The 23164-nt window shown below is 38.6% G+C and overlaps 1 protein-coding gene across 1 annotated transcript in view; it reads right to left on the bottom strand.

The window, feature by feature from the left end:
• The window catches only part of LOC114668668 (ERC protein 2), a 724143-nt gene that overhangs the window by 376085 nt on the left and 324894 nt on the right, over nt 1–23164 (bottom strand). Inside the window, 1 exon segment of the mRNA XM_028824542.2 lies at nt 12983–13118. Coding sequence (XP_028680375.1) covers nt 12983–13118 — 136 coding nt within the window.

Here is a 23164-nt window from a genome sequence, read left to right as displayed (position 1 = left end):
AGTTCTATTGTTTGATTCCGGTTCCAGGCACAGTTTGAACATCCATTTTGCTTTCTGATTTACCTGTGCAGATACTTTCATCAAGAAGAATAAAAAGAACGCCTTGAAAATAGTAATAGATTTGTTGTTTTTATTATTTCATAGCGGATCCTGTGATTTCTGTTGTGGCGAGGGCTCCTATAAGGGCTTGTTTATAACTGGGCATATTTGAATGCATAATTAGCCATACGGTGCTGCTGTGCCAGCACACAGGGATCAATGTTATTTATCCGGTGGCAGTTATTTGTAATAGACAAGTAATGTAATGGTCAGGTAATGCATTCTCAAATAAAAATACTGCAAGTTATCTTACTTGTTTTTTAAGCGCATACAGGATGGAAATCCAGGGGGGATGAAACAAGCTCGAGTGAAAGAGCGGGGTTCCCCTTTGTTGAAACGAGTGCAGTTTGAGACAGGGGAATAGATTGCACAGCACTGTCAAGCCAATATGGCTTTTTTTTGTGTTCCCAGGGACAATCACAACAGCAACAATCTTACAGTAAGGATGCATGACAGTTCTGTGCATGGATGCTACAGCGCTGGCCTTGCAAAGCATTAGCTGGCATATTCTCAAAGAAACATTTTGCCGATCATAACTACTATGCATGCTATGCTTAGCTTCTTAAACTACCACAATCTGCTATAAACTAAAGTTTCTAAACCATATGGATTCTGCAGATTTGGTTCCAGCACTGCATATACTAATATGTAAAAATTGGTAGCCAAGACTTGCAGAAATTTACACCCCTTAACATTTCATGTTCAGCTACTTAAGAAATGTTGACTTTTTCTCATTTACCAATATATTTATTATCATTTAATATACGTTTAATATTTACTTCTGCTAGACCACATTTTATCAATTAAAATGCTTCTCAGTTTTTTTGTACAAAATGTAATTTTTGTGTAGAAATCGTATCATGTCATAGACATACCATATTAATCTTAAACAAATGCAAATAAGACAAGGTTTCCAGAGCTATTGACATTTATTGTTTTCAACTGAACAAAATGAAAGGACAAAGCACATTATTTCAGTATAACACTGTAGGCAACATGCGTTTTTTTTTTTTGCTTCACGGGACCTCAAGCATTGCAGCATTTCATCTTGTGTCCATCCACAATTCTGTTTTGAAGAAATTAGAATGACTGGTCTAATGGGATTAGGTATTATGTGTGAAAGGGAAAGGTATTGTTGGTGGTTGGATGGGAATGGAGTAGGCAGTAGAGGAGGTGATGGTGGTGTAAATGATTGGTCTGATGGGACTTGATTTGGGGTATTTGGAAACAGTGCTTCAGAAGTGGTGTTACTGTTGTTTTACAAAAAGTTTCCATACCAGCACTGCTCCCAAACATCACCAATGTAATGTAAACACATTGGGAGATTTTACAGTATATATTTGATAATGAGTATATAAAGAAAATGAGTCAAAGACATTGCATTTTGGTTTGAATAAATAATTGTATATTTTGGTTTTTTTGTTTTGCTGAACACCACACATAGGGTAAATGGTATTATTTGAATCATTCACTATAACAGGAAAATACAGATGCTACCTAGATTATAGCTGTATGGGGATAATTGCAGTGCCTCTGGAAGCATTATGGATGAGAATGATACTAAACTAAACAGAAATTAACCAAGCTGCTTCAAGATTGTCCTAAGAGGTTTACAATGATTTTTTGCACAAGGTGGAAAATGGCCAAATTATTCCAGACTTTATTAAAAACATTTTTCAAACGTTGTCAGTTTTTATCACAAGGATTTCCCCAAAACATCAGTAATTTAATTCTAAATTGGGTTTAATTTGTACCTTGTCTTTCCTTTGTGTTTTCCTCATCCCTTCCCTTGGTTGCTTTATTTTTATGCCTTATTTTATGTAATCCTTTGGCATCATTCTCAGTACACAGCATTACTACTGTATGATTTTCCTCTTATAGCTTATCAATAGGAATTTTCTGTTCAAGTATAAATTGAATTTAACTGAATGAATTCTAACTTGGCTTTGCATGATTGAGTGTAGGTCTGATTATAATTATAGTTTCATTCTCTATGATAGGCAACCCTTTCCTGTGACAGTGAATTGAAAAAGGAAGTTTCTAACATGAACGTATGAATGAATGGAATTTTTCTGTCAAAGATCTTCTCAGGCTGTGATCATTTTGATCTCAGTATGTACTGTAGGTCTGCTTTAATTCTGAGTATTCATAAAGCTAGTTAAGTTTACTTACCTTGGCAGTGACATTCATGTCTCTGGTGACTCTTCCTGTGAAGTCAGTAGACAGATTGGGAGAGCACGGGGGGTCATGAGGTCGCTGGAAAGGGGTGTGTGGCGCTCCTGATATCTATGCAAAAGGACGAAGGTCCAAGTCTTTAGAGTCCTGGTGCTTCCTGTCTTGCTATATGGTTGCGAGACATGGACGCTATCCAGTGACCTAAGACAAAGACTGGTCTCCTTTGGTACTTTGTCTCTCTGGAAAATCCTTGGGTACTGTTGGTTTGACTTTGAGTTAAATGAGAAGTTGCTCATGGACTTCCAAATGAGGCACATTACCTGCATTGTGAGGGAGTGTCAGTTATGGCACTACGGCCATGTGGCGCGTTTCCCCGAGGGTGATTGAGCTCATAAAATCCTCATTGTTGGGGACCCGAGTGGCTGGACCAGGCCAAGGGGTCACCCACGTAACACCTGGCTGTGGCAGATAGAGGGTCCTTTCCGGAGGGTGGAACAGGACTGCGTGTCTGCCTGGATGATTGCCAACTGGGATCCAGTGTTGTTTTGTCATGTAGTGGGTGCAGCAACGCACTGTACCAGTGCATGCTCCCCAACTTGACTTGACTTGATACAGCTAGTTTAGAAAGCAAAACCTTTAGTCTCATTGGTCTCACCATTTAATTCAAGGTTGAAGTCACACTAGGTTAGCATATTTTTGTTTGAGCTGCTACGGAGGCTCTTCAAATTGCTCTGTTATGTGTTTTTTAACTCCACTGACTGGCATTTAATATTGTTTAAATTTTTTTCCTCTACCAAATGTTCATAATGGCACTTGGCCTATCTTGGAGCAGATGACTCATCTCATATGATGGACCCATTTTACATTTCTTCACTCCAAATTACATTTTTAATATTATCTCATGGAATTAATTGTCAAAGAATGCAGCTGAACTTGAATATATGGAATTTTGATGTAAAGCCACCCTGAAAAGGTCTATATATCATACATATATACACTGTAAGTAACTTCTGTATATAATATAGATTTCAATATTAAGCTTGGATTGACTGTAGGTTGAACTTCTTAAATTGATTCTATATTTGTAATTATTGCATTGTAAGTTAGGTTGGGAAGTCAAACTGAAATTAATTTCACTTTAGATAGATAGATAGATAGATAGATAGATAGATAGATAGATAGATAGATAGATAGATAGATAGATAGATAGATAGATAGATACTTTATTAATCCCAGGGGGAAATTCACATTAATTGTTGTACTGTGCTATTAACATAATACCCACTATAAAAAGTATGTTGAGCAAATATTTAAAAAAATAGTTATACTGCATACTGACAATGGAACTGGACAATTGCTCGATAGACACGGTCTTGATCCTATTTTCTTTATTAATGAAATGGCTCATCGATAAGGAAATGGAGCTAAGAGTGTGACACATAAAAATAAGCTAGCCATTCTCATTGAACGTGCAGCAGACAAGCAGCTGTTAATAAACAGTTCCAGTGTGCTTCTGGTGTTGGCCTTTCATCTGTTCCCTTAGATGTGATAGAAAATTACAAAGAAAACACAATATATGTTTAAGTTTGTAATTGAAAGCCCTGAAGCATAAAGTGCCTGTCAGGATTTTGCCTGTCTGAAAAGGTAGGGTACTATTACTAAACATTTTATAAGCAAATCCTTGGCTAATTACAAGATCTGTTGAAGTATTATACACTCACCTGCCTTCTGAATGCACACTCAGTCATTATATATTAGATGTTTCAATATCACTTAAAAGAATGCAGCTGCTCTTCTCAGCCCCAAACTTTACATAGCGACTAAAAGCTATCATGTATTAGTCATACCTTTTTCAGGTTTGGTACAAAGGAATTAAGTCTAGAATAGCAACAAATGTTAAATAAGGGTTCACTTACAAAAAAATGAGTCAAAGGTGACATTACCTAAGGTCAAATACATGTAGTATAATATGCAGATGCATCCACTTAAATTAAATACACAAAGGAAAACAAACATTCTAGAAATGTAAAGAAATGCATATTTAAATGTTTCATATACTGGTCAATTTTTGTAATGTACATAAATTAAGTTCAATTCTTTGGGCAAGTGTTATCTAAAATAGAGGTGGTCTCCTTTGTATTGGAGAGACTGGTAAATTGAAAAGTTAAAAATGCTTAAAAAGGATTACTCAATCAAAAATTTTTATCTGAGCACTAAAAAGGGAGTTCCTCTTTCATTCTGTAGCTCTGTTAGTCTAGTATAAACTCTTTTATAAATTTAACAAGGGCGCTCCGGTTTCCTCCCACAGTCCAAAGACATGCAGGTTAGGTGGATTGGCGATTCTAAATTGGCCCGAGTGTGTGCTTGGTGTGTGGGTGTGTTTGTGTGTGTCCTGCGGTGGGTTGGTTCCTGCCTTGTGCCCTGTGTTGGCTGGGGTTGGCTCCAGCAGACCCCCGTGACCCTGTGTTCGGATTCAGCGGGTTGGAAAATGGATGGATGGATAGAAAATGGATGGATGGAATTTAACAAGTCAGCAAAACTTATTCATGCAAAAATACTTTACAAATTAAGAAACTACTGCTTTGTCCGCTTTATTCTAAAAATGACACAATTCAAATATACACCTAACATACATACCGTATTTTTTTTTCCCCTTAAAATTTTCTTTGTTATGCATACATAATTATTATCTGGGATAAGCCAGCACTTCTGTTTTAATTACATTGTAGAAGATCAGCCCGGCTACAAACAGACCCTCAATCACCATGAAATAGGCCTTTTGACTCCTTTCTTCTCTTACTACTGCCTCCAACTCCTCCCAGGCAAGCTCCTCCCTTCCACACGACTCCGGATCCAGGAATGGAGTGAGGTGGCCTCTTTTATATCTTCCCCGGATGTGCTCCAGGTGCTCGATGATGAACTTCCAGCAGCACTCCCCAGTGTGGCGGAAGTGCTGCCCATGCACCCGGAAACACTCCGGGCGTACACCATCCCTGGTCCAGCAGCACTTCCTGGTGTGGCGGAAGTGCTGCCTTCCAGGGCTCCACAAGTATCTGGGCTCCCCCTGGTGGTAACCAGGGGCCCCAACCGGGTTGAGCTTCCAAGCTCTGCTCCCATGGCCCCCACACAGAACAGGGCGGCTGCCCTCTGGTGGCCCGGGGAAGGTATTGCTCTTTTCCCGGACCAACATACAGTATATCACCATCCGGCAGTGGGCTTACCTGTACTCGGCCCTTATCTGCCAGCTGTGAGCCACGGAGCCTCTGCACAAGCTCAGTTGGGTCTTCCAGCAGCTGGAGAAGACCAATCTTCGGCGGGTACCTAACACACGCCATCCGACCCCTTGCCTGCTTGTAGGCGGGACTTCCGGTCCTCCACCATGCTCTCCGCCAAGGACTTCTTCTCCTTGGGATACGAGCCCAGGAGCTCGTCTGCCAGTTTCTGCTCTTTCAAAGACAACGGCCTCCTGTCCTCCTCGAACCTTGCCCTGCCACCTTCTACGGCGTCGGTATCCGTTGGCCAACAGCACACTTCCGTAAGGTTTCCCCCTGGAAGGTAGATATCTAAAATACTCCTAAATCTCCCCCAGGGCAAATGTTCCCTGCAGTCGGTACCTACCTCCTGGATCCCTTCTCCTGGAGGCTGCTGCTTTCCTCCAGCTGCTCCTTCCGGTATGCCGACCCTTTCGATGACGGGCTGTTTGGGAGAGTCCACTGTCTTCTGGCTGCGCCTGGACACCTTCTTTCCCATCCGGGAGAGTGGTGAGACACCCGGATGTTCGGCGATCGTGCCGAGCAGGTGCAGCGCATGTGTGTCGCTTTGTAGTGCCGGGCCATCCACAAAATAATTTTTATGATGGGTCCCCACCTTGTATCAGGGGAGAGTTCCATTTGAGATGCCATGTAGAAGATCAGCCCGGCTACAGACAGACGCACAATCACCATGAAATAGTTCTTTCGACTCCCTTCTTCTCTCACTACCGCCTCCAGCTCCTCCCAGGCAAGCTCCTCTCTTCCACACGACTCCGGCTCTAGGAATGGAGTGAGGTGGCCTCTTTTATATCTTCCATGGATGTGCTCCAGTTGCTCGATGACGAACTTCCAGCAGCACTCCCCAATGTGGCGGAAGTGCTGCCCTTGCACCCGGAAACACTCCGGGCATACACCGTCCCTGGTCTGGAGGCAATTCCTGGTGTGGCGGAAGCGCTGCCTTCCAGGGCTCCACAAGTATTTGGCGGTGACCACAGGCCCCAACTGGGTTGAGCTTCCAAGCTCTGCTCCAGTGGCCCCCACGCAGACCAGGGCAGCTGCCCTCTGGTGGCCTGGGGAAGGTATTGCTCCTCTCCCGGACCCTCCAGGCATCCCAGCTGGGCAGGACCCCCGGCCATCTGCCACAACATAGAATAATATATTCTGCTCAGGACAAGTAAGAGAAAAAATCGTGAAAAACAACCACGGGGCCAAACACATCATAGTGTTGAATTTGAACATTACCCAAAAAAGAATGATTATGCTTAGGTTAAATTTATTTGCATTTGGTAGAAATTAGATGTTGTGGGTTTAATAGAAGCATAATTATCATAATAAATTATTAAAATGAATAAGGAAAATATAGCTGTATTTAATTCAACATTTAAATTGGCAAACCACAATAAATCAGCAATACAGTTAAAGTGAAGGTAGGAAGAACTGTGACCAGAAAATGGCAGGCACAGCATATGACTCTTAGAGGTAACTGTCAAAAAGCCATATGCCCTACAGTCCTTTTCTTTATGTAACCAAATCCTGCTACAGAAAAAAAGTCTCTGAGCGTCACACACAGTAACTGTACAAATAGATGCAGATGTTGCCCCCTCCTAGAGTACAGACAGGCCTTGGATGTTCTAAGGATAAATCAAGAAGTTAAGAGGAACTTTTTCATCCCACACACACTTAAAATGCAAAAGATGATTTTGTGGTCATATAACAGGAACCTGGCGTAGTATAATGTCTTTAAACATTTTGTTTTATGATAGATCATTAACTTAACAGACTGCCTCAGGAAGACAAAGCCAAAAGCAACAAAAAATTTGACTTGGATATGAAACCTGTCTACCATCCAGAAAGCACTTTTAAAGGCATGAAAACCTGAATTGATCCAATTTATGAAAATGAAGTGTGAAATTCAGCACAGGTGCCAATGAGTAAAACTTGTAAGTGTGGTGCTGTTAGATATTAAAGGTAGAAGATCAAAATGCAAATCTCAATTAAATAATCAAAAAATTATAACATTAAGCGAAATGGCATAGATCGATGTGCTAAAAGAAAAGAATTGATGAAACATGGAAAATCATTTAAAGACTATTATTCATGCTAACCTTCAAATAATAAAATGTAAAGCCAGGAGACGGTAACATGTCCTTGGTCACCCTGAACAAAGGCGCAAATCACAAGCCTAAATCGGTGCTATTAAAATATCCTTTAACTTTAAATACCTAAATAATAACTACACTTATAAGTCACAAAATTAAAACCAGTGAATAACATTTACTGTCTCATTACGATGGCACGTGTCGAGTGGTGGGATATACTGTATTGGGCAGCAAGTGAACAGTCAGTTCTTGAAGGTGTTGTGTTGAAAGCAGGAAAAATGGGCAAGCATAAGTATCTGAGTGAATCTGAAAATGGCCAAACAGTGATAGCTAGAGGTCTGGATCAGAGCACCTCCAAAATGGCAGGTCTTGTAGTGTGTTCCTGGTATGCAGTGGTTAATACCTATCAAAAGTGGTCCAAGGAAGGACAAAGGTGAATGGGTGATAGAGTCATAAGTGACCAAAGCTCACTGATGCATGTGGGGAATGAAGGTTAGTCCATCTGGTCTGGTCTCACAGAATAGCTACTGTAGCACAATTTGCTGAAAAACTTAATGCTGGCCATGCAAGAAAGGTGTCAGAGCATATAGCGCATCACAGCTTGCTGTGTAATTGCAGAACAGCCAGAGTGCCCATTCAGACCGATATCCACCACCACTACAGTGGGCACGTGAGCATCAGAACCGGACCATGGAGCAATGAAAGAAGGTGGCCTGATCTGATGAATCACATTTTTTTTCAGATCATGTGGACGGCCAGGTTCATATGCATCATTTACGAGAAGAACAGATGGCAGCAGAATGAACTATGGGAAGAAGGCAAGCTGGTGGAGGAGTATGATGCTCGAGGCAATGTTCTGCTGGGAAACATCAGGTCCTGGCATTCATGTGGATATTACTTTGACATGCACCACCTACCTAAAGATTGTTGTAGACCACGAATACCCCTTCATTGGCAACGGTTTCCATGATGGCAATGGCCTCTTTCAGTAGGACAATGCACCCTGCCACACTGCAAAAATTGTTTAGGAATGGTTTGAGGAATGTGACAACGAGTTCAAGGTGTTGACTTGGCCTCCAAAATCCCCGGATCTCAATCCAATTGAGCATTTGGGTGATGTGCTGAAAAAACTGATCCATTGAGGCCTCACCTTGCAACTTTCACAACTTAAAAGATCTGCTACTAACGTCTATGTTGCCAGATACCACAGGGCACCTGGAGAGGTCTTGTGAAGTCCAAGCCTCAACAGGTCAGGGCTGTTTTGGTTGCATGAGGACCTACTGTACACAATATTAGGCAGGTGGTGGTGATGTTGTGGCTGATTGGTGTATTTATCTGAATTTTATTTAGATACTATAATTTACCAACCAATCTAAACATTTTAATGGTACCATTAATTTGTTGAAATACCACAAATACGTACAGTACTGTGCAAAAGTTTTAGGCAGGTGTGAAAAAATGCTGTAAACAAAGAATGCTTTCAATAATGGAAGTGTTAATCATTTATTTTCATCAATCAACAAAATGCAGTGAATGAACAAAAGAGAAATCGAAATCAAATCAATATTTGGTGTGACCACCCTTTGCCTTCAAAACAGCATCAATTCTTCTAGGTACACTTGCACACAGTTTTTGAAGGAACTCTGCTGGTCGGTTGTTCCAAACATCTTGGAGAACTAACCACAGATTTTCTGTGGATGTAGGCTTCCTCACATCCTTCTGTCTCTTAATGTAATCCCAGACACACTTGGTGATGTTGAGATCAGGGCTCTGTGGGGGCCATACCATCACTTCCAGGACTTCTTGTTCTTGTTTACGCTGAAGATAGTTCTTAATGACTTTGGCTGTATGTTTGGGGCCGTTGTCCTGCTGCAGAATAAATTTGGGGTCAATCATACGCCTCCCTGATGGCATTGCATGATGGATAAGTATCTGCCTGTATTTCTCAGCATTGAGAACACCATTAATCCTGACCAAATCTCCAACTCCATTTGCAGAAATGCAGCCCCAAACTTTCAAGGAACCTCCACCATGCTTCACTGTTGCCTGCAGACACAAATTATTGTACCGCTCTCCAGCCCTTTGACGAACAAACTGCCTTCTGCTACAGCCAAATATTTCAAATGTTGACTCATCAGTCCAGAGAACCTGCTGCCATTTTTCTGCACCCCAGTTCCTATGTTTTCGTGCATACTTGAGTCGCTTCGTCTTGTTTCCACATCGGAGGTATGGCTTTTTGGCTGCAACTCTTCCATGAAGACCACTTCTGGCCAGACTTCTCCGGATAGTAGATGGGTGTACCTGGGTCCTACTGGTTTCTGACAGTTCTAAGCTGATGGCACTGCTGGACATCTTCCGATTTCGAAGGGTAATAAGCTTGATGTGTCTTTCATCTGCTGCACTAAGTTTCCTTGGCCGACCACTGCGTCTACGATCCTCAGTGTTGCCCGTTTCTTTGTGCTTCTTCAAAAGAGCTTGAACAGCACATCTTGAAACCCCAGTCTGCTTTGAAATCTTTGTCTGGGAGAGACCTTGCTGATGCAGTAGAACTATCTTGTGTCTTGTTGCTGTGCTCAATCTTGCCATGACATGAAACTGTCTTCCACAACCTCACCTTGGTAGCAGAGTTTGGCTGTTCCTCACCCAGTTTTAAGCCTCCTACACAGCTGTTTGTTTCAGTTAATGACTGTGTTTCAACCTACGGGTGACATTGATGATCATTAGCACCTGTTTGGTAGAATTGGTTGATCATACGCCTGACTAGAATCCTACAAAATCCCTGACTTTGTGCAAGTGTACATATAAGAATTGATGCTGGTTTGAAGGCAAAAGGTAGGAACACCAAATATTGATTTGATTTAGATTTTTCTTTTGTTCGCTCACTTTGCATTTTGTAAATTGATAACAATAAACAATCATTTATATTTCTGAAAGCATTCTTTGTTTACAACATTTTTTCACACTTGCCTAAACAGTACTGTAAATAAATAATTTTGTAGCTGGGCAAGATTCAGCTTACATTTCTGCATGTGGTCCAATATGCCATCTATGCAACATCATAAACAGCAATTTTTCAGTACTGCTTTATTTGTTTTATTATACAATAAGCAGCTCTCAAAAAACAATGCTGCAAATTTCACAATTAAATAAATTTGTCTAGGCAAAAAACTTGAGCACAAGAAAGCATACTTGCTTACAGCTGGTGACATCATTAATATTAGTAAACTGAAAATGTTAAAGAAGCAAGATGTTGTCACTGGTAATATTAAGAACATTCTGGAATATTTTGGAGCATTTTGACAAAATTTCAAAACATCAGGAGAAACAAACCGAAAGGCAGATATCAATATTATGCAACAAAGCTGTTCCACATCTCCACTGTATTTGTCAGAGCCCGGCACAAACTGTTATGCTGTCCTATAAAGACTAAGGAACCATATCACTTGGACGCCGAGACAGAACTGTTTGGTGTTTGGGGAGACAATGTGTAGAGTTTGACAATTGAAAAGAACCTGAAAAGGCTACGTGTGCTTATTGAACTAAGCCCACCAAGAATAAAACCATGAAAGAGCACAATAATTAAGAAAGGGTAGTGTGGGATACATTTGTGGTCTTGCAGGAAACCTTGGGTACAAAAAGAAGAGGAGATAATACAAAACAAAAGGCTTTTCTATTACTGTTAATCTATTTTTTTGTAAATTTAGGGGAAAAGCACCTGTGTGAAACGTAGCCACTAACCACCACAAAAATCAAGTCCTTTTTAAGTCATTAGCCTCATAAATGTTAGGTCCAGCATATTTTAGTCATTACAGTTACACCCTAGAAAGACAGCAAATAAAATTTTGCTTTTCACAATTCACCAGTAAGCATAGCACCAGAGGACTAACTGGATCAAAGGTAGACTACCAAAGAGGAATGGGCAGTTGAATGCAGCTTTATTAGAGGATGACGAGAGGGTGCAAAACGCTTTTTTAAGCACTGGTAAAGTTAAGAAAGTAGCCCAGCTGCCTACACGTACCACACTGTGGAGCAAAAAGACCTTTCTACCTTCTTTTGTCTTTTTAGTTTGCACTAACTTTCTGGCGTTCACAGTAACAAAACAGAGGATAAACAAGCATGAATATAATTCATCTACAAATTCAAATAAGAGGACCTAAGAAACTTAATGTATATACCCAGTCCGTGGGGAAGAAATAAAAGTTTAAGATGTTTCTTTCAGTCATTAAACAGGAATAAGATAGGCATTCAAATAAGGAGGAGAATCAGTGATACAGTGTTGGAAGTTGGCAAACATTTTTATTTGTTTGCTAAAGCAATTGTTTTCATAGAAGTTTACTTCTAGGAAACATGAACGTGAGGGCAGGGTGATTTAAGCAATAATGAAATTTTCTCCATTTTCCTACTTGGAAATCTTAGCTATTTTTGTTTCCCTGTGCTGCCAATCACTCGAACTCAGATTACAAACAGATATTGCAGAGCACGGATCTCCCGGCTTTTCAGTCATCTTGCATATCCCTTTCCACCAACCTTGCATTCCAAGCTCACAGGCTGCTTTCCTGGCATGAGACATGAAAAGGCTTTGAAACGAAAAGGCTCGATTTGATCGGTTTCCCCAGGATGACGAGGTGCTGAATAATGCAATTATACTGCAGGGCTGGAATTTACAGGATGATGATTTTGACCATCAAGGGAGGCATGCAGCCACTCAGACATTATAAATGGTCAAAGGCAGGCTCTTTGTTTTGTAGATTTTACTTCTATATTTCATTTTAATATATGTTTTAATTCAATAAGCGAGCTGCACAGCACATACCCCTTTAGTTAAAACATATTTTTGCAATAAAGTTTGGCCAGAGGGTGGACAAAGCACAAAAGAAAAGTGTGCAAAAAAAAATTAAACCTAAATTCTTAGGATTCCTCGAGTGATTAAGAGAACTGCAGAATTACAGGTCACAATATGCAGCATTTGGTTTTAATCAAAGAAGATACCCACTTTAAATACGGCCTGCAAAGGGCACACTGTCCCTATAGATGCAGATGCTTCTTCCTTATGTTCAGAAATGCGGAGGATAATACGCACACCAGACTGCAATTCTCTGTTAGGAACAACCCAGATGTACTCTCAAAAACAACTTACAGCAGGGAAATGCAGAACTATTATTTCTCAGAAGAGTGAGGAGAAAGCCTTGAAATCTAACAAATAGAGTGCCATTTATGAAAGAGGGAAAGAAAGAGAAAGAGAGAGAGAAAGAAGGAAAGAGAGTGAGCGAGACAGAAAGAAAGAAAGAAAGAAAGAAAGAAAGAAAGAAAGAAAGAAAGAAAGAAAGAAAGAAAGAAAAAGATTATGCCCCTTCTTACCTGTATATGCTGAGAGTTGTCAATCATGATGTCTTCTCGCTTGCGAACCTCTTCTAGCAGCTGCGTGTTTTTCTTTTTCTCAACTTGCTGACTGTGTTTCAAGTTTACCATTTTCTTGTTTTGGTCTTTTAATTGCCTAAGAATGCAGAAACACCTTTTTAATCATACTAATGTAACACCATTTTTGAGGAGTTTTAAGACATGTACAGTAGGTATTGTATTTTAAAACTGGTCTATCATTCTCTGAGCCAATATCCACCCTTCTGTTTTTGCTTTATTTGTGATAAAATTATATGAAGTTAAGAAAATGAAATGTCTGAATTCTGAATTAGCCATGTTCAAATATTTCATTTTGTTATTTGTATGTAGAAATCATACTTTTCCTGGACATGATCACATAAAGTTTGATTTATTGATTCTAGTGATATTGTCTATAGGACAATGATTTTACTATACCCATGATGCAAACTGTTACACTTGATTTTATCACACACACACACACACTCACTCACTCACTATCTCTGTACACAGTAAAAATAGCATAATAATGCAGTTCAGATTGCTGCAAAGTTGATTTTTTGGTTTACACATTTACAAGAACTTTACACCTAAAATAGAGAGTCTTCATGGTGAGACCTCATTAACAAGTTTTAAACTAAAATGAAACTGCAATCCACTTACATAAAACTTGTTAAACATTTACTAACCCCCAAACATAAAAAAACGATTAAATCTGAGCAACAATAGCTTTACTCTGTTATTATACATCACTTAGAGAGACAATGCAAATAGCAATTTGCGTCCATTTGGTAATACAATAAACATTTGACATAACAGTTTATTTTTTTAAAGAGGTTTCCATTATTCTTTCTTAAATTTCCTGCTTATTCTATTCTGTTGATTGACAGTTTTTTGACACTTTGAATATACCAAAACAGCCTTTTGGTCAAGTAGAAGACACCTTATAAAGGCTCCGTGAGGGTGAAGGTGCTCACGCTTTGTATAACGGATGCCTTGTAAGGCACTTTTGGAATGGAGCTCTTCCAAGAAGCACACACGTAAAGTTCTGAGTGTACCAGACCCTACAGGTGTATTTAAGGTGAACCCCTTACACCTTGTGACACTTCCGAGAATGAATGACGCTGTATTCATAGCGCAATGCAATTTGAAAGTTAACATGTGTGGACCAGCAGGTTAAAATGTACTAACCCACAAACATAAAAAACAGATTAAATCTGAGCAACAGCAGCTTTCAATACCTTGATATAACCAGAACATATATGCTTCAAAAATAACAATTTATTAAGAGTTTCTTGGGGTTAGACTAATTAATAACACATGCATGGATTTCCACTAAAGCCATGATGATGTCTTCCATAATGAAATCCAGTAGTATCCGTGTCTCAAAGTCTTGTCCTTTAGGGTGACACATTTTAGGACAACTCCTTCACCAGGGCTAGAAATTCCATATTGCCAAAAAAAGATAGATATTATATCATTCAATCAGAACATGCTGCTAAAGTATAATAATAATAATAATACATTTATTTATATAGCACCTTTCCCATGCTCAAGGCACTTATCATTAGGTTCTTAACGGAGGTAAAGATTGAAAAAGTGAGGCCTGGCGATTTCACTTGATTAATGTGCTCATTGATCAAGAGCCCCAGTAAGGAACCTACCAGAGGAACTAGCTTGTCATATCTGAGAGATGAGGTGTCACAAGTTAAATGTAAGTAAAAAATAATACTGATGAGCATTATATGTTAGCAGTACAGTCTTCAAATTCAATGGTATAAGATGCATCATTCATAGCAATTTTGTATGTCTGGTCCAGAGGAAGTGGTTATCCCAAAATGGGCTAAAGGACATTACTGTAACACCTGGATACTACCGTATTTCAGTATGGAAGACATCATAAGATTAATAGACATTTGCAAATGTATTGTTATAATTTGTCTGACCCAAACAAAACTTTAGAAAAATTGTAATTATGGAAGCTTATATGCTGAAGTTATATTAACAGAATGGTATGATATTGTTGATCAAATTTAATGATTTTATGCTCGGAGATCAGCAAATGTATTACACGTTTTAAATAAATGGTCTGCTCTTTCCTTAATTTGTTACTGTACTAACTGCACACAATAATAATAAGATGGTCTGGATATTAGTATAAACTTAAAGGAAGCAGTATAAAAAAAATAATAAGCGAAACTTAACAAAATCATTATGTATTGAAAGACATGCAGGTTAGGTGGATTGGCGATTCTAACTTGGCCCTAGTGTGTGCTTGGTGTGTGGGTGTGTTTGTGTGTGTCCTGCGGTGGGTTGGCACCCTGCCCAGGATTGTTTCCTACCTTGTGCCCTGTGTTGGCTGGGATTGGCTCCAGCAGACCCCCGTGACCCTGTGTTCGGATTCAGCGGGTTGGAAAATGGATGGTTGGATGGATTATGTATTGAAAAAAGACACATAAAAAGTTTCCCTTTAAAAAATTAAAGAACCACCAACAACTTGATATTCAAAGTCAAACAAATCACATGGCTTTCTTTTGTCGGCCCTGTAGAATAGAAGTCTGAAAAAGAACTGTAATGTGAATGGATGTTAAAATTATAACAGACAGCAAATAACCTTTAAGATACAGGACAGTACCACCAACTGTACAACCAACTTCATGCAACAGGCTAGCAAAGCTCAGGGATGATTGATCTTCCTCTTAAGTTATAATTTAAAAAGAGTAAGAATTTAATTTGGACTACATTCTGCTAAAGCAATCTGTTAAGGGCTTTCTGTACAAATCGCTACCCCCCAACACATCATGCCTGGCAGCAAGCTCTAGGGAGATCATTTCTGATTTGCAGAGATAAGTCCTACTTTTAAAGTCCCGTTTCCTCACATGACTTCCCAAATGATAATATCTACATAAGAACTGATAATATTCCTTGCTTGAGATTAAGACCCCCAAAAAGAGGCTTATGTTTGCTTTAATCAGGTTCATTATCTTTTCATCACTTTCTGCTGACCTGTGGAAAAAGTCCTGCTTTCACCAGGCATTTCCTGAGCAAACGACCAAAGCGCAGATGAAATTCCAATTAAAGATCCTAGTTTAAGTTTTATTTTTTTCCTTTATATTCCTAAAATATAAAACAAGACTAAGTAGAAAATTATGAAGACGTCTACATTTTAGGTTCTTAACAGGAGGCAATAACAAAAATACTATTGAGCTAAGAAGTTGTATATCTGCAGAACGTAAGAGGGGCTTTTAAGTAGAAAAAAGTCATCAGACGTACACAGCGTGACAGCAGGTATGCAACAGCTTTTCAATGTATATGAGCAAACAAAGATAGGTGACATTCAAAAATAAATTTAAAAAACAGACCAAATTTATTTGTAGCCCATATCTTCAAATTTTATTTATAGAATGTAGCAGCACTTTTTATGATCTTCAGTCATCGTCTGTCTACAAAAAAAGTAAACATTAAATATCCGTCAAAATGAAAATGGCCAATCTCTGGAGCATAAACGTTCTACTAGAAAGAGATCCTCTAAAAAACTTCAACTTCACAAGCCATTGTAACAGTTAAGTGTTTTCAGGAGATGCCTTTAAAAGTGCTAAAGGTTTTAGTTTTAGTTTATCACTGTTAGGATTCTTTTGAGATCTATTAACCATTTCTCGAGGTACCATGGTGAGACACTGGCTTGTGCTGCTACCCCATTGATCAATTATCCTGTGTTTTAATTTCACGACTACGATCTGTGTTGAGTCTGCATATAATCCCATGTTTGGGTGGGTTTTCTCCCAGGTACTCCGGTCTTCATCCCACATCCCCTAAGACGTAGAGGACAGGTTAACTCTAAACAGGCTCTGGTGTGAGTTCTCCAGAGTTTGTACCCTTTGCAGGGTTGGACTAAGAAGATTTGAGAAAGTATGGACATATGAACAATTCTCTCTTGTAACATATTTTAAATTGTTCTTTCCCTTCTCCATTTTTTTTTATTTACCTATATATATTTTTTCCTTTATTTTGTTTATTTTTGCCCTATTAAAAAGCCCTAAGCAATTCTCCTTCGGCCATGCTCTCCTTCTTAAGGGTGGGGTTTGATTTGTCTTCAATTCTTTTTTGTATAAATTGATTTATTTGTATGGAATGATTACAATAAAATTAATAAATTAAAAAAAAAAATTGTTCTTGACTGTGATAATTTTAAAGATTATAAAAAAAGCCTAAAGTAGAAGTAATAAGATGTTTAAATGATGCAGTACAGTATAGTTGTATAAACTTGTATTTTATAATGATGCAGCATGATTCTAATACCAAATATATACTGTAGTTTTTTCACCATCATGGCATAGTGGTATGTACAGTACATCTACAAAATGAAGGAAAAGGGTTTATATATTTCCTTTAATTGAAAGTTTGCAAGGGATGGTCAGTAGTCATAATAAAAGGTGACCTACTCCTCTTTTATACGAGAGAATCATAAGCACGTATTTCAGTTTTTTAGTATACTCATTGTCAATAAATTGTGTTTTAGTGTATTGCTATTAGTAGATTAATAGTAATAATAATAATTAATCAATCAATTACTTGTTATCTAGCATTCCAAGACCAAATAGTCTTACAAGTGGTTGCACAAGGTATTTACCAAAATCATGTTAAACATGCATTTTCTACATTCAGTCATACATTTTAACATTATGTTTGATTTTTTTTTTGTGTTTTTCTCATATTCCACATGTAATTATTACATAGCATGCTGAGTTAATTAATGCAAATGACTTAATAAATATAAATTGATCTTTTTTTTTTCTTCAATTGATGCTTAGGAAATTGTTTAATGCAAATATGGGCTGGTTTGGAGTTACTATGTTTGAATGGCATGGAGGCTTACAAATGAACTTAGTTGGTTTGCAACTGGATTCAAGTACTGCTTTTTGATGGACATTTAAAAACAATGTTAGAACGCTAATGGTCCAAATAACTTGCAGGGCTTTTACTAAATCCTTGTCTTGTGACACGCCCACTTCTGTTAAGCCGCATTACACTCTCCCATGCTGAACGTTGCTCAATGTCAAATTTCACTGAAGTGATTTCTCAAGTTTTTTTGAATCTGGGCCAAGTGACTATTGTATTTTTGTATAGCTAAGTAGGGATGTTACAAGAATCAATACTTCAGTGCCAAGTCAATAACTAAATTTCTGAAAATGTAGTGTAATACTCTTGTTTGGATTAAGTGGTTATGAAACTGTTAAATTGCTCTGAACGTACAGTATGTGTGTTAAGGAGTGCAAGTGGGACTGCGATATCTCAAAGACTTGATGGAGAGCCAGTTCACCAATTCAGTTGGTGAAACACAATTCACAGGTATCAAGTTTCTTTAGCACTTCTGTTTACTGAATATTTGGTACCTTTATAGTACAGTAATTAGCATTTGAAAGGGATCTGTATACAGTATGTGGTTGTGTAAATGGAATATCTTCTTATATAATACGCTACGGTGGCTGTTCGTTTGTCTGTCCAGGATTTTAAATCACCCGTAGCTTGCAAACTATTTGAACTATTGACCTGAAATTTGGTACACATATACTATGTGACGTCTACTATCCACTTTTGGGGTGATGATTGATCTCCAAGGTTATTCCTCTTTTTATTTTTATTTTATTGTAGAATCAACTCTCTGCAGTGGGCAGCTGTGCAATGCATGCGTACAGGCGCCGTTCTCATCCCGACCACCTTCGCCTTCACTTCCCCTACCTCTTCATATCTTAAATCATTCTTGAGGCAGATTGAAGACTTAAGTGCCTGCTTAAGTGAAAAATTAAGGAAAACGTACTAAGTAATTGTAACACAAACATGGACTTAATCAGTTTTAACGCGAAAAGATGCCGACGGAAGAAGAGGAGAATTGGGCCGCTAGGGTGGAGAAAAGAAGAGCTGCTCAGGAAGGAGCAAACGCATCAACCTCTGAGCAAACGGGGAAAGAGAAGGAAAACAATGAATGCCCAAGTCAAGTGTATTCACTGAACGTTATCGTGCAGTGTGCCGTTACTGGTATTATATAAACAGTACAAAACTAAACAATTACAAATCGCATGTCTAGAAGAATCTCAACACCAATTTCTATCAAACAAAGGAAAAAAAGACCAACAGTGCCTATTAAAAGTACTCACCCACTTCGAAGGGGATGAATTCTTTTCATAGGCATTGTAAGGACAAGCAACCAACATCCATTACTAACGCATACTAACTTTAACTAAACTAAGCTTTCGCAAAGGCCGTCCCTCTCCTCCACTCTCCATATTCCACTGAGGCGTGTCCAAGAATGTCTTTTCGACTATATTAATAGACTTGTGCCCTAACTGGAGATATTTTCTTACAATGAAACCTCAATAAACCAGTTAGTGTCAAAATAACACTTAAGAAAACCATAACAACAACAAAATGTGGAACATGGGAGCCAATGACTCTTTCATTTGGTATGTACAGTAGATACACACATTCTGTGGATGTCGAGAAAAGCTACACACACAGGGAGAATATGTGAACTCCACATGGACTACAACTGCACTTGAATTCAAACCATGACATTGGGTACATGAGGGAGTGGCGCTAACTGGTGTGCCTCTCCTTTCTTTTGTTCTCTCTTGCTGGTGAATTTGCCTAATACTATTCTGCAATCATTTGTCATGTTTAGTGGATTTAGTTTAAACTCCGTCATTAACTCTAATACAGATTTAAGAGTGGAGTCAGAAAATGCCCATTGATACTAATTAAGAGACAGTTTAGTAAGCGGAGAATATCGGGGAAAAACAAAGAAAACATGCAAATTAACAAAGAAAAGTGCCTTGGATTAGAACTGAACCCGTGAGGAAGGAAGAACAAACCCATTTTTTGTACAGTACATACTGGCTGACTTACACCATAAGCGGCCCGGTACAAAAGATGTAGATGATTTATGAAGATGCATTAGACATCATTGTCTGCATTAGCCGTCTCTTGTGAAAAGGCCTGAAAGTGCTGATCATAGCCCAATGACTGTCAATGGTGGGTTGCTGGGTACTGTGTAGCAACTGCTTCAGCATGAAAGGACATTTCATCTCTTTAAAGATACCATTAAGCGTGCTCATTCATGTCTGCTTATGTGAAAGCCCAAATTATGATCCTTTTTAACAATTCTCAGACATTAATTGTTCTATCTGAATGAAGAGAACATTTCTTTATGTAATTTATTTAGGATTCTTCTTGGAAGTACATCCAAAAAAGTACCTTTTTTTACTTTCTCTCTTTAAACAATATAGTTATGTCTATTAACACATTATGTTAAGTGAGCAAAACAGGCATTTCATTCAATAAATAGCACAGGTGGAAAGAGGTGGCTGGGTGAGTGAAATCGGTAACTTTACACAAAGACTGTTAACTTAGCTAAACTTAACAATACGGATATAAAATAAAAAAACAAGAAAAGCAAAAGAAAAGAAAATATTAGCTAAACTGTATCAAGCAGCATTTTTTAAGCTTACATAAGATTTACATTGCCCAAGTAAAAGAGGCAAAGGCTTTTGTATTTTTTAATCCGCATCCATGCTTTCAAAACACTGTTGAGAAAAAAAAAACAGTCTAATGTGTGCACACACTTAATATTTTAAATGATACCAAAGCCTTCCAGTATCTCTGAAACAGCTGAGTGATTGGATAAAGAGAGTAAATACAGAAGAGACAATAGATGTCCTGGGTTACTTGTGTCACATCATGCTTTACGGTATATTTAAGCCTGTTGTCTCTTTTACAGGTTACTTTGAATTTGGAGTAATGCATTATACCTTTCATACTTTCAGTTATACTTTATTTTCTCTAATAATACACATAATATTACAATTAATGAGTTAATTTTACTGAGTTTATTTGCCTTATGTGCAGATGAAGTAGGAAATCGACAATGACCACGATTTTCGGCAGGAAAGTCTCCGATCATTCTTGACCTGCTACAGAATTGGCAGATGCAGAGAAACATTTCCAGTGTAGTAGCAGGCTTCCTAATGCACTCCCGCTCACACACAATGACTCTAGTCAAAATGTTTTCTTAAAATAATTCATTGAGACCAACTGTACTCTGGAGATTTCATGAGCAGCTGTGGGAAACCTGAAATAGCAAGACACGATTTACTTTACACAGAAAGAAGCGTTTAAGGAGTGCGTAAGAGATGATGGACATTTTCTTGATGCATCATAATAAATATACACAAAGATTACATGCCTCCAGCCTTTTATGAGCTGGTTAGTATTTGAGAGATTAACCACTTATCAACAAAAATGTACTGAGCAATTACAATTTAATTTGTGTTACATACAGTAAAAACATAGAGAGAAACAACATCAGTCTTTTTGAAGGACTGGTGCATTATTGCTGGGTATATTGGGTTACTTCATTTGTACAGACTAAGTGCTGTGTAAATCAGGTGTAAAGTTAACACTACATTTTGTTCCTGTTACATTAGTAATTACTGTCATTTAAAAAAATGTATAATTGGACAGAGGCTTATGTTTAGTGGGGTTAAGCATTTTCATCATTTCTTTACTAGGGATTTAAACATTGATAGTTTAAGATTACTACTTATTTTTGCACATTGTGCTTATGGACCAAGGAGAAAATTAAGTACAAAGCAGAACACAAGGCAGATCGAAGCTCAAGCGTTGTAGACGTGAGAACATTTTAATTAATTAAAAATAATTTTAAGAGCATTATTTTTACCAGCAAAGAGATACAGTACAAAAAGGTACCTACAATGTATTAGGAAAATTAATTTTAGTGATTTACAAATATAAAAACACCACCGAACTGGAAGTGATAAAAGTGTATTTTTTAATCTTTGTTTTTGATTAATCCTCTGAAGCCTTAGGAGTATAATGGTACATTCTGATTTAGGGAGCTGTGTATAAAGCTCCAGACAGAAGAGCAGCTTCAGCGACAGACTGCTGTCACCGTCCTGCTCCACTGACAGACTGAGGAGATCGTTCCTCCCCCAAACTATGCGACTCTTCAATTCCACCCGGGGGAGGCAAACGTTAACATTATACAAAGTTATTGTCTGTTTTTACCTGCATTGTTATCAATCTTTAATTTAATATTGTTTTTGTATCAGTATGCTGCTGCTGGAGTATGTGAATTTCCCCTTGGGATTAGTAAAGTATCTATCTATCTATCTATCTATAAAGCTAGAAATTGTTTGTAGAAGGGACAAGAGAACAGGAAGAGGATGAGGTGGTTGGTATCAGTTGTGCTTTGATTGCAGAATGTGATCCTCATGTGAAGTTATGATGAGTTAGGGAAAACATCTGAATTTGGCCTAAAGCTTAACGGAAAGTCGTGTTTGGTGTATGGGTATGAATGCAGATGTTTGACAATTACCTTTCTGAAGAATGCTAATAAACATTTACATCACATTAAACAAACAAAAAGTATTCAGAAGTATTAAAAACTGCGGTGGGTTGGCACCCTGCCCGGGATTGGTTCCTGCCTTGTGCCCTGTGTTGGCTGGGATTGGCTCCAGCAGACCCCCGTGACCCTGTGTTCGGATTCAGCGGGTTGGAAAATGGATGGAAGTATTAAAAATACAGGTTCGGCACTTTGCCCTACTATTGTAATGACAGTTCTATCTTAATGTATTGATCATTAAGGATGCTCTGATCTACATGTTTCACAGAGACTACTCCCACTTGGACAAAGCTGGCACCACAGTCAGGATCATGTTCTTTGACTTTTCCAGTGCTTTTTACACCATTTTGCCTCATTGACTGAGGAAAAAGCTCAAGGCTTTGAATCTCGATGCCCTCCACAATCTCCTACATCAACAGAAAGCAGTTTAGGAGGAAGAGGGACTGTGTGTCAGAAAGGGTGCTGTGTAATACTGGAGGCACTTCAGGGAACTGTCCTGTCTCCCTTCCTGTTTAGCCTCTACACAACAGACTTCCAGAGCAATGCTAGCATTTGCCATCGACAGACATTTTCAGATGACGTATCCATCACAGGCTGCATTAATAATGGAGATGAGTCAGAGTACAGGAAAGTCATGGAGGACTTTGTCTTGTGGTGTAGGGACAACAACATGCAACTCAACAGCAGCAAGACAAAACAACTGGTGGTGGACTCCCAATGTGCTAAGAAGTCAGTCAGTCAGATTT

The sequence above is a fragment of the Erpetoichthys calabaricus genome, chromosome 18 (assembly GCF_900747795.2).
Source record: "Erpetoichthys calabaricus chromosome 18, fErpCal1.3, whole genome shotgun sequence".
Classification (NCBI taxonomy): Eukaryota; Metazoa; Chordata; class Cladistia; order Polypteriformes; family Polypteridae; genus Erpetoichthys; species Erpetoichthys calabaricus.
The sequence above is the reverse complement of the archived record's forward strand: the minus strand, read 5'-3'. Positions and strand labels throughout refer to the sequence as shown.